Below are 12,758 nucleotides of genomic sequence, written 5' to 3'. Positions count from 1 at the left end.
TTGCTTTACTTTATACTTGTCCACAAACTCAAGTAGTTGCTGATGCAGATCCATTATTTTAATGTAATATATAATAATAGTTTGAGTTTCCGTTACATCACTCAAGTCATCATCAACAACAAAAAGGATCGTGAGAATGCTGACATCAGCACTTACATGCTCAGAATCAACTTGGCCAAATGTTGTCAAAGTGATGGGATGGGGTCCTGATTACATTTTATCATTGGAACAGCAACATAAACTTACTGACAACTGATTTTAACTATTACCTGTGACAAAAATCTTATCCTGAGACAGGGCACTTGTTGCATGGAACGGGAGCATCTTAAAAGTCTGCTTTTTACACCACTAATCTTTAATAATGACATAAAATATTTATGAATTGATGATGAGGATGAAAGGTCATCCTAGACAAATATGAGATGCTCGATGAAGCTGTAACTACTGCATACAGAAAAACGGGGATGTCGTTATTGAACTAACTGCATTTAAAGTGATTGGTGTTTGATGACAAGTGTTGTTAACCTTAGAGCAGGGTAAGGAATTGTCAGAATATGGAATTATTGAAATTAAATATGATCAGAATCTTCTGATGCAACACAGCATCAGGTGCATGAGCAATGATCCTTTTAACATCATTAAATTGTCTCAGTAAAACAATTTTGCTTACTTCGGCTGTAATCAGCACTAGGAGCCAGGCTTGGGACCACCCTATTTGTTGGATACCAGGGTTATCACAAAACCTCTGTTTAGGGCTTATGTTACCTTATATTGGAAACCAGTTTTAGGACAAGTGTTGTCCCAGAACCGGCACTTACATATACTACTACTGTACTGCATTTGTTGGGAAGTCCTTGTCACAAGATGAACACTCCAATTCTGACCCTTTTACTGGTAAGTGACCACTTTACAAGTATCTGTAAGAAGAAAAATGGGGTGTTACACTGATGTACCTAGCTTCCAGTGGTGTAACAAGTCAACATGTTGCTTCATGCTAAAGTATGGCAAATCTCATGTCTGCAAACACTGGATAAGCATTGCAGTTATTATGCTGAAGATTGATGTGATGAGTATTATTCTCACAAGTGGTAAAAGTCGGACAGATACATTGAATTAAGTTTATTCTGCAACAACATAACATGTATTGATTGTCCAACAAAAAAGCAATCGGTAAACTATACATAAATAAATCATAGAGTTTGACATAATGATATTTTTGATATCCTCTGACTGCCTTTGAACTGGTAGTCATGTTGCACAATGGCAACTGCAAGTATTTGAGGAAGTCTAATATATATCAGAAGACTAATGACACAACCATTAATACAAAATATACTAACTGTATGCTCGAAGCATTTAATTTCCCTCAACAGTATAAATACACTGTACATGAATGTGTGGGAGCTTATATCAGAAGCTATCATATATAAACTCCCCAGGTGAACATTAGCAGGTCCACTTTGACCTCTTGCTCTTATGCAAACAAGGTTTTTGTCATAAAGGTCTGTATACCCCCCCCAAAAAAATTGATATGAAAATATTAATTTATTTTTCAATGACATACTGCACAACTTTCATTCTAAATCTACCCATTTTAATCAAACCTTCATTTCTAGAGAACATACTGAAGGATACCTATCAACGGGAAATCGCTTATTGACTAAACTAATTGAATGTTCATTACACCATAGCCCCAGCTTAATTTCAACAAATTTCTCAAGTTACAAACTTTGCCTTTTGTTCGATTTGTATCTGTGGGGTAATTTATTTGAAGGGTTTTAAAAACTTCCGCACTTTGAGCATAATATTCTCACACATTTTACCAATTTGGTATCATGCTTACATTCAGTACCAAGTGCATCAAGCATATCAACTGTACATAAGAATGTCAACCATGAAACTTGGTTTGAGGATGCATCTTGATGAGCACTATCTCCTTATCATAAAGATATATCACCGTGACCCGTATTTCATGCTATGCTAACTTGTTCAGCTTTGCATTGTGGTTTTTTTTTTCAAGGTATGTTCATGGTAGAATCACAGAATATATAAAAAGCCATGCAACTTGATGAGCACTGCTCTCTCATTGCAGAATTGCAAAAGTATGTCATTATGGTAAATATTTTTGGCTTCACTGTCATTTTGGGGCACTGTTCATGTTAGAATTTTTAAATTTATCATAGCATGAGCCTTTTCCTGCTTTTCCCGAGACTTTCATAAATCTACTGAGAAATATGGGGTAGGGTGGAGTTCATCATGTTCATGTTGGTAAGTGCCACGAGATTGCCAGTAGAATAGTTGGTAAATGGCAGGATATAGAAGTTGAGTATATTGTTGAACCAGTCTTTGCCAGAAGGTAGTCAAAATAAGTTATATATTTTTCCCGTCTTCATATACAAGAAGCAGCATCAATATGACAGCAAACCTCATAATTGAAAGGTGGTGAGTGAATGCCAAAGATATCAACTGTGGCATATTTTTAAAAAATGTATCGAAGATGAGAATATATGGAGGAGGAAATTGATGGCCAAAAGATCTGACATGTTTTTCAGGAAGTTGGGTGTTCCTGGAAGGATGTGAATCATGCTTCACATGGAAACCAGGCATTAGAGAGCTGTTGGATTGAATATTCAAAAGTTAAATCAGAGTCAGGGAAACTGACTGCAGGATAATATGTTCTTGAAATGAACTCTTGGTTTATTTATTGGTATTTTTGTTATGAAATTTAAATTCTTAATCTGATTGAGAGTGGGCTTAAATCAGGTACCCCTAACCAATCTGGCCTCCACCTTTGCCGGGGTGAATGTAGGATTAAGGGTGGGGGGAACAGTGGGCTAAAAAGAATGCACGGTTAATTTATTAATATTTTATATCATGAAATGTTAAATTCTTTATCTTGTTGAGAGTGGGCTTAAATTGGGTGCCGCTAACCATATTGGCCCCCAACTTTCCTGGGGTGATTTAAGGATTATGGTTGGGGCAATTGCCTAGCTAGCTTAAATTGTTTCTATTTCCCCTGCCCCCCCCCCCCAAAAAAAATTGGGTTGATACCCTTACAGACCTTTGTTGGTGGAGGACCCCCAGACCCTTTCCAGTTTTCATATTTTTAGCAATCTGTCCAGTCTCATGCCTGCAATATGAATCTCTCTTAGTACCACAACCTTAAAAGAAGTTCATCATGACCTTTTTCAACTTTTGGTAAAGTTTTTATGTTTGACTCGAAATGAAATTTTTGCATGATATGTGCATACTGTTGTTATGACTCTCTGTTTTAAGCTCTGTCACAGATAGAAAGTGAAACCAATAATATAAGTAAAATCAACAAGTTATTTATTTCTCCACAATACAAAACTCCAGAGGCGCTAACAGTGTTATGAATTAAGCCCCAAGTAATCCTAAATGTCCTATCACAAGTGCAAAAATGCAGAATATTCCGAATGAATTCCAATAGTCTTGAATATCCTAACACAATGATGCAGTCCAGAATGTCTTTGGATGAGTTCTGTTATGTATATTTAACTTGTATTATTTATTAGGATTTTTCTCCATCCTTTTTTGTTATTATTAACAGTATTTTGGACTCAACCTAGTCCAGAATCAAGTTCATGCTGTTCCTGACTAGTGACACTGGTATTTTTATTTTGGTAAACAAATAATACATGGCTAATATTTTTATGAGTGTGGGTTTAATATTAAGATCATTATCAATAGAGGTAAACATTTATTTGGGTCTGGATCTTGGTTTTTGGAATTCCCCCATAAAAATACATACCTGATGTTAACCACAGTTTTTATTATAATTTTAGTAATAGATTTTATCTTGTAAACATTTGGAATGTTCTAGAATGGATAACTTCCATTAAGTAATAATATCTCCAGAAAATGCTAATTGTGACTTAGGTCAGGTCACAATTATAATCATGTTTACCTAGAAATTATTCATTCGTGCTGTAAGATCTTGAAGCAGAATCATTTGTGTTGTTGTGTTCACTATTTTGATTTGGTTGACATTATTTGTTGAAATTTATTTATCTGCTGGAAATACAAGGTGCTCATACATAATATTCTTGGACAGAGACATTAATTTGGGACTTATAGTGAATTCAGACAAGGACATTTTGGATTATATTATCATGATTCATCAAAAGACGTCACATCACCATGTCATGGGCCACTAATGGCACATCAACACTTTCAGCGCTGGATCCTATTTCGAACACTACTGGAATTTAATTTGCATTATTGTAAGTTCTTTTTAAATTGTCACTTTTTATTCTCAGGAAATAAATTATTTATTGAATTTTACAGAACTTGTTACTTTTCACTCATTTATGTTACTATTGCTTAGTTTAAGACCATAGTCATAATAATTCACCATAATCCAAAGTAGCATGCATAACCAAAAAGTAAATAGGCACTTTAGTAATTGCAATGAATATTTTAAATAAGTAATTCCATGCAAATTATATGTGAATACAGCTGTAAACACTGACCACATGTCTATTCCAGAAACTGACGTAAAACAGAAATGAATTATTTGTTTATCTAATGTCTGTTGATACCCATTTTCACTTGACCTTGATGTGAATCCATTCCAATGGAAAATTCCAATCTAATTGCAAAAAAGTCTGGACCTTGACCTCAGATGCTATGCAAACACTAGGGGTGAAATGATTCATTGATGATTGATAAGTAAATGCATCTTTTGCTATTGTATACTTATTGATACAAGTGTTGGAAAATTGGTACAAAATGATACAAACAGTATGAAGTTTATTTTAATCTTCAGCAGTCAGCAATAATTATTAGCTATTTGTTTTTTTATTCATTAAATTTGGAATTAATCTGATACAACTGTTGCAGGAACAGGCTCTCATTTTTGTCTGATAAAATGAAAACACTTGCCAACACTCACTGGCCAAGTACAAATTAATACCAAGTGACGTTCATAATACACCACTCCCCCCCCCCCCAATAACTTGTGCCCTGTTAACTCGCAAACCAGCTTATAATGTGAGGTCAGTCATGGATCCCTTTTATTTATACCTGAAAGTACCAAAACATTGAGCCCTATTTGTTGCAAATGAAGAAAATCGTGATAAAAATTGGTAACTGAAACCTTGATACATTGCTCATTCTATCGTCGAAACAGTTGATATGACCCAGAAATGTGTCAACATTCTAAAATTATCAACTTTTAATAAGAAGTCATGTATTTTGTTAGATTTCTTTCCAAACAACATTCTTGGTACAGCGTAAATAACAGTATGCAACAAAATTTTGATCAACGAAAATGTGACTAATGCCCACTTGAGACATCAATTTTATAAATAAATACCAAATGTTACATGTTTGGGCTCTCATAAACAGCAACAAGGAAAAGGTGAAGACAATAAGCTTTGTAAAATTTAACAAATAATTTATTTCCCTAGAAAAACAAGGTAAAAATAAGCAAAAGAACTTAACAGTCTTATGAATCAAATCCAAAATTAATCCAAGAATTGAAAAATAGAAGTCATATTATTAAGAAGTCCTAAATGAAACTGAGTTGGAGTCCCGATGAAAAATACAACATGGGGGATGATGACATATGCTGTAGCCTGTGTTATCCTGGTGTGTCAACAATTCCTGGTTGAATCACAAAATAATACTCCAGTTTTGAATTCCAAATAAAATTTCAACAAATGTCTTTGTCCAAGAATTTCTGTATCAGCACCTATATTTTTTCAGAGAACAGAATCTTGAAATCCAAATACTTTGAAGAAAAATGAAATAATTAGCCCAAAAAACTGGTCACTACATAAAACATCTGGACATCGCCAGAGTTAAGGCACCTACTGACTATTCTTTCTCAAAACATCAATATTAAATCTAAATAAGACGCAAAATAGATTCCCATATGGAGATCACGTGATCACTTTCTAGAACTTCGTCGAAACTATTTACATTATTAATATCACATGCTCAGTATGGCCTTGATTACGACCAATGATTTTCACTCTGGGAAAGAAATTTTAAAAAATGTTTACCAATTTTGAATTAACGTCAGGAACTAGGTCATCTTTAAATAGAAAGTTTCAACTATTATTAGCTGTTTACGTTGTTTACGTCTAAAATATATATAAAAACTCTGAACCCTATTCTAGACAACATTACAGTAACATGTAATGGAATAAGAAAAATTTAAAAACTAACAAACAAAGACTTAAATTAAATCAGTTATAAATTAAATCAAATAGACATACCACAAATAAATAAATTGTTTTTTTAATCAATTGAAATTTGAGTATTAGTTCTGTCTTTTTGTTCAGTTTAAGTGTAATGATTTTAAATACAATGTGCCCAGTTGTATTCAAACGTGAAATATGCCAATCTACCATAACAGCTATGTCCACAGGCATTTCTGTGAGAACCTAATTAAGTGATGACCTTGTTTTGATACCTGATTGCACAAGTATTTGTTGTACTGTTGCAATAAATTAAAAGCTGACCCTCTTGTATTACCATGTTAATTACATCTTTTGTAGAGTGGGTGGAACAAATGAAAAGTTAACATTAATGCAAATTAAGAGCTATCATGCCTTCATAGTGCCAGGTCAACTCATTTCAAGTGATCAATCGAACACTTACAATTCTGGAATGTAATATAATTAAACTACCTTAAAACCTACTCATTCACAAATGTGATCAAAGAAAGAAAACCAAGCGAAAAGAATTCTTCATGAAATAAAATTCTGGTTCACATATACGTTTTATTAATGAGAAGCTAGTTTCAGAGTTTGTTGTTGTAATTCCTGAATTGGCACTCGAGATTTCCTCACGGGTGAGAAGTTTCACTATCAATTATAATGAAATCATGGTATCAGTATTGTTCTAATAGAACAATAAAAAAAGATCTTTGACGTTGAAGGCTGTTTTACGAACTTAATGTTCTTTTTTTTTTAATAGAAGGAATCTTGTTTGAATTTGAATCAGGAAATAGTCTGGTTCCCTGAAAGTTATGATCCTTGCATTGCATTCCACAACAGTAGAGATCAAAGCAAGGAACATATAGAGTAGGGAACCAGACTACTCAATGACGACATAAAGCAGTGATGTAATACACAGTGTTTTTGCATACACATGAAGGATTGTTAATACCAGTTGGAATAATGTTAGAAATCTCTCAGCGGTTGGTTATCTTGAAAATAAATGTCATTTTTTATTTTTAATATAAAAATGAATAACTGCAATAGATAAAGCAATTTATTGACAATTATTTCCAATGTGATTTTAAAACGAATATTCTGCCATTAAACAGACTATTCCCCCTCCCCCCCCCCCCAGCTGTTTTATAGATGTCCATAGAGGATGACACCATTTCATGTTGTTTAGAATTTGATTCTGCATACCTTTAAGTGGCAAGTATTCACTTCGTTTGGATTCATATACATCCATATTCCTTTGGAAGTTCGTTATGTAGGCACCCCAAGAAGTGCATATGGCAAGATCATTGTTAAAGTACATAGACATAGAATAATAATAATAACTTTACTTAAAGAGGGTAACACAATTAGCTAAGAAATAATCTACCTTGAGGCGATTATACAAAGGAATTTATTTATTTTAGCTGCATCTCTGAAGCCACTGGATATATTGGGTTTGGAAGATGGAAATAGAGTGGGCATTTCTAATCTGAACTGGAATATTATTCCAGAGCAAAGTTCCAGAGTATTGGAAACTTTTTAAAAATAATTCTTTATTTGGCTTGGAATTTTATACTGTTTGGAAGACATGGATCGCAGGTGGGGAGTATTACCAGGTAGCCTATACTGGAAAAGTGATTGTAAATATTCAGGAGCACTATTATTGGATATCCTGTACATTAATTTGGCTTTTCTCACACAAATTCAGGCTTTAAAATGTAGTATTTTTAACTTACAAGCTAAATTTTCCTTGCTTTCTTTCTGGATTGATATCAGCCCAAATGGTCTTTTTTTGAAGATGTGCCACCTTTGCTATGTTTTTATCATTTGAATTACCCCATATTGTATTACAGTAGTCTAAATAGGGTTGTATGTAACTGTTATAAAATAGTTTTCTGTGCTTTTCAGGGAGAAAATGTGTTATCCTACTGAGAATTCATAAACTTGAATTGACTTTTTTACTGATATGTTTGATATGTTCAGTCCATAATAGGTTATTATCTACCAAAACATCAAGTAGTCTGTCATGACAGACCATTTGCAAATTTTTATCCTTCCATGTCAGACATAGTTAATCACTATCAAGATTTGTCCTTTTTTGCCGTGTTGAGATAAGTAATATTTTAGTTTTACCAGTACTTACCATAATGCCATTGCATGCGCACCAGTTTTCCAGTTTGTTTAGGGCATTTTGTAAAGAAATTTCGAGCTCATGCTTTGTGTTTTGGATGTCTGACACTGTTGTGTCATCTGCATAGAGATCTGTAAATGATATTGAGTCCCTTAGTAAAATTGGTAGGTCATTAATAAATAAAATGAATAGTAATGGACCTATAATTGAGCCTTGTGGTACTCCATATCTGACAGTTCCAGTTTCAGACAGAACATTATTTATGTAAACATGTTGTGTTCTCTCACTTAAGTAAGAAGTAAACCATCTAATTGTTCTTTCATCACATTGGTAGATTTTCAGTTTCTTCAAAAGGATTTCATGATCCACCATGTCAAAAGCTTTCCTGAAATCTACAAATACAGATCCTATTTATTCTACCTTGGTCAAGTGCTTGAAGCCTTTTATCAGTTAGTGAGATCAAAGCAGTCTCACTTGAATGTTTCTGTCTAAAGCCTGATTGATTAGGGTGTAGCAAGTGTTTGGTTAAATATGACATGAATGAGTCATGGACATGTTTCTCAATCAATTTTGACAAGTTTGTTAGTATTGAGAATTTTACTTACAGATCCAACCCTTTTAGTCTCAGCATGAAGTGGTGATTAACATTATAGTCTATGGTAGTTGAATTAGTTGTCTGTTCCCATGAGATTTTTATGTAAAGTTAATATCATTAATTTGTGGAATAGTGGCCCATATTTTTTAAAACTTGTTTATCCACCTTTGCAGTACCAGTAATCCTTGTATTGTGCAGCTTTGTATTACTAAGCTTTTGCATGAATTTGATTGCCAGTGTTTTGCATCAAACTTTTGTTAACAGAGTTATGTCCTTTTTTATCCATAAAGGTATTCTGTATAAGTCTTCCAGACCATATTATATCAAGCAGTGTCCTTTACACTGCACCTACATGTAGCACTAATAGCTCAACACTCTCTCTCTCTCTCTCTCTCTCACAGCAGATACAGAAAAAAGACATGTGATGATTAGTTATCAATGGGACCACCAGCAAAAGGCATTATGGATAAAGAATCAACTTGAAAACAATGGATTCCCCATATGGATAGATGTAAAAAATATGGGACCAAAGTTGCATGCAAGTATGGCTGAAGCTGTGGAAGGGGCATATGTTGTGCTTCTTTGTATGTCCAAAAAATACCAGGAGAGTAAAAACTGTGAAGGAGGTAAGTTAGGACAAATCCTATTCTTGGTCATTAAAATTGTTTTGTTTTACACATGGAAATTACTGTCTAACCAAATTTTTTTCACAGTGTAGACATTTATACCATTTTGGAATATGGATTATTTTTGTTATCTATGCAAAATTATATTCTGTTGAATAACAAGATGGATTTCAAAAAATCATAAGCAGTTTCAGACCATAACCTTACAGACAATATTTGTCAGGATGACCAGCCATTCGGTTGCTAAAGTAGAACTAATTTTATGGCTGCTTCAGTATAGTTGCTAATTTTACCATTTGATCCTGTCCACATTGGCTCAGTTTTATTCAGGTGGATTATGCTGTGTGTGAGCAGAAGTAATTCCAAATGGAATTAAGACATTAAATGATTATGACTGGGTTACTAAAGAGCTCAATCTGCATAAAACAATAAACATTACTTTGATTCTTTCCACATGGTCTTCTTCTTCGTTGCATAAAGTTGTTGAGATGGAACAGAGTCTTTACTGTGTGTGATCAAAAGAGCTCAAGTGGTATAAAACTGGGTTGGTTTAATTTCAGTTTAAAAGTTTGTCAACATGTCTAAGCATTCAAGTGCCAAGGAACATGAAAGCATATTCTGCTCTTCCTGTAAAGTTTATTTTAAAGTCTGTTATGTTGGAAAGAATGACATTACACATCATGGAGACACCCCATTTCATAAAAGCATGTTAACAGTGACTAAAAATGCCATAACTGAAATCTGTGCTTATGGAATCGGCATAAAATTTGGATAAAGTGTCAGAACCCTATTTGCCAACTTTATAGCTGAACATAATCTTCTGTTTCTAGTAGCAGACCATTTTTCAGAGCTATTCAGAATAATGTTCCCTGACTTATAAATTGCACAAAAGCTTTCATGCAAATGGACAAAAAGTACTCACATAGTGACTATTGTTCATAATAGATCATAATATTAATTGTATAATAATAAATTATTAATAATTTATTATATAAACTCACTGTCGTGAGTGACCATCTGCAGAATGCAACCAGTAACCATGTTTTTAAGTAAAGTATGCGTTTGACACTACTGTGAATGACCACATTGTGAAAACTGATATAAACGCCACTGACCTTGATTTAATCCTTTGTAAACATGAATGCTGAAATAATTAAAGTACATTTTGCTCACTGCCATTGTAATACATAATGCCTGGGGTGAATGGGGTCTTTGTCTTCCTCTGTAATACTAGTAAGAGATAATTATCTTCCAGAATAGATTATCATTATTGAAGAGTGGTGATAGTGATGATAATGATGACAACAAAGGTGTCTACAAAAAAAGTCACCAGTCTTGTGAAAAATCTTACTGCCATTAAAACAACATAAGACCCAGACAGTACCAATCTTGAACAATTCAGACAGGCAGGCAGCAATCTGAATATACCTCTTTTGAATGTTTTTTTAAATTATAATTTTGAAATATGTCTGGCTGCTACATTAATTTTTGGGGAAAATTTCCAACCAGTGCCAGTAGAATTTTAGGATATTGGGGATGGATGGATGGAAGAATGTATGTATGTGTGTATGAATATATGTGTACAAAAAATATTGTAGCTAACCTTGTGTTTAATTAGAATAATTAAGAGTGTTGTTTTTTATCTATGGAATTACTTGTAATAAGAAGGTATTAAAAAAGTCACAGTAGTATTTGACCTTTACAGCAAAGATATGGAATACTATAATATGTGAATGTCTTTACGTCAAAAGTCATAGAAGATATATGCAAATATCAGTGACGTTTTCTTTTTTTATCACACCAAAAAAGAATATAAATATTGTTTGTTGCAAATGAACCTAAAAACTAAATTATTTTCAATTTCCAGAGGCTTTGTATGCAAGAGAAAAACAAAAAATTATAATCCCACTGAAAATGGAAGACTTCGAGCCTGACAACTGGCTTGGCATTGTGACTGTGGGCTACATTTATTATGACTTCAGTGGAAAAAAATCCTGTGAAGCAGAGATGATGAAACTTTTGAATGTCCTTGCCAGACACTACAAGAAGGAACTTAATCAGCCTAAAATTCTACCATTTGCTAGATTTGTGAGTAGAAACTTTATGTCAGTGATACTAGAATAATAAAGATGATAGACCCATTTAAAACATCAGAAATTGTAGTTTGAAAAAAATTAGTACAGTGCTTTGTAGTTTGTTTAGACCCTAATACAAAGATACAGACTTAGGACACACTTGCTATATATATATATATATATATATATATATATATATATATATACACATACACACACACACACACCAGACAGAACAGAAAGTGCTATCCCTTGATTCTATAGAAGAATGCTTGATAATAGTAGGCAGAATTAATATTTTAATACAAATAATGCTATTATTATATTAGCATTATTATAATGCTAATATCATCCATATTAAATTTACATTGATGTTGGTACTGAAGGATTTACATTGATTATTGTTATAGCACTGTCTTTATAGAAGAAGCAGGGTTATATAGCAGCTTATTTACCTGTTCAGCCAGCCAGCATATAATCTTTTAGTGCAACTAGTCCAGAATTATTTAAAGGATCACTGTCTGGTGACTACTGATGACATTCACTATAATTATTATGCTTCACACTTAAGAGGCTCTCAGTAGTTCTCTGCTGCAGATTTTCCCATGAATTTCTTTGTATTTTGCAAACATTGTTCTCTCTGTATCAGCATTAGAATGTTGTAATGATATGACAACTTTGATCAGCCTGCAGAGAACTTCTAGCTTCAGTTTGCTGTTGCTGGGTTTGTAAGGTTGCTGACTGTTCTCCAGTAGTCCTCCAAGCTATGTTCACTCCACAAAGGAAGTTCCTGACTTGGACTTAACGATGTTTCCTGACTTGGACTTAACGATGTATTCCTGAACCTCAACCTCAAGGTCTTCTTTCTCTTCATGCCTCAGATTAGAAATCTTTTGGCAGGTTTCATGACCGTAAATTTTAAAAAAAGAAAGATTGATTTTGACTTAAAATAACAATGAAGAATACATTATGTATAATTTATCCCAACTTGAAAATTAATCATGCCTTTGAAACACACAGTGCAAACTTAGGACCTTTGTTACTCACCTACACACACTCAAAACTCTGATATCCATGCACAGTTGAACTTGTAAAAACAAATCAAAATACCGTAGTGTGTCTGCTGAAATAATTTATTATGGCTGG

At 33.5% G+C, this 12,758-nt stretch overlaps 1 protein-coding gene across 2 annotated transcripts in view; it reads left to right on the top strand.

The window, feature by feature from the left end:
• The window catches only part of LOC149783203 (uncharacterized), a 52,634-nt gene that overhangs the window by 25,143 nt on the left and 14,733 nt on the right, over positions 1-12,758 (top strand). For both annotated transcript variants that reach the window (XM_089931437.1, XM_089931438.1), the window contains exons 4-5: positions 9,313-9,537; positions 11,405-11,625. In XM_089931437.1, coding sequence (XP_089787563.1) covers positions 9,313-9,537; positions 11,405-11,625 — 446 coding nt within the window. The remainder of the gene's footprint in view (positions 1-9,312; positions 9,538-11,404; positions 11,626-12,758) is intronic.

Source organism: Sinohyriopsis cumingii, chromosome 14, assembly GCF_028554795.1.
Source record: "Sinohyriopsis cumingii isolate HCF-2022 chromosome 14, ASM2855479v2, whole genome shotgun sequence".
Lineage (NCBI taxonomy): Eukaryota > Metazoa > Mollusca > Bivalvia > Unionida > Unionidae > Sinohyriopsis > Sinohyriopsis cumingii.
This window is presented reverse-complemented; position numbering and strand designations above follow the sequence as displayed.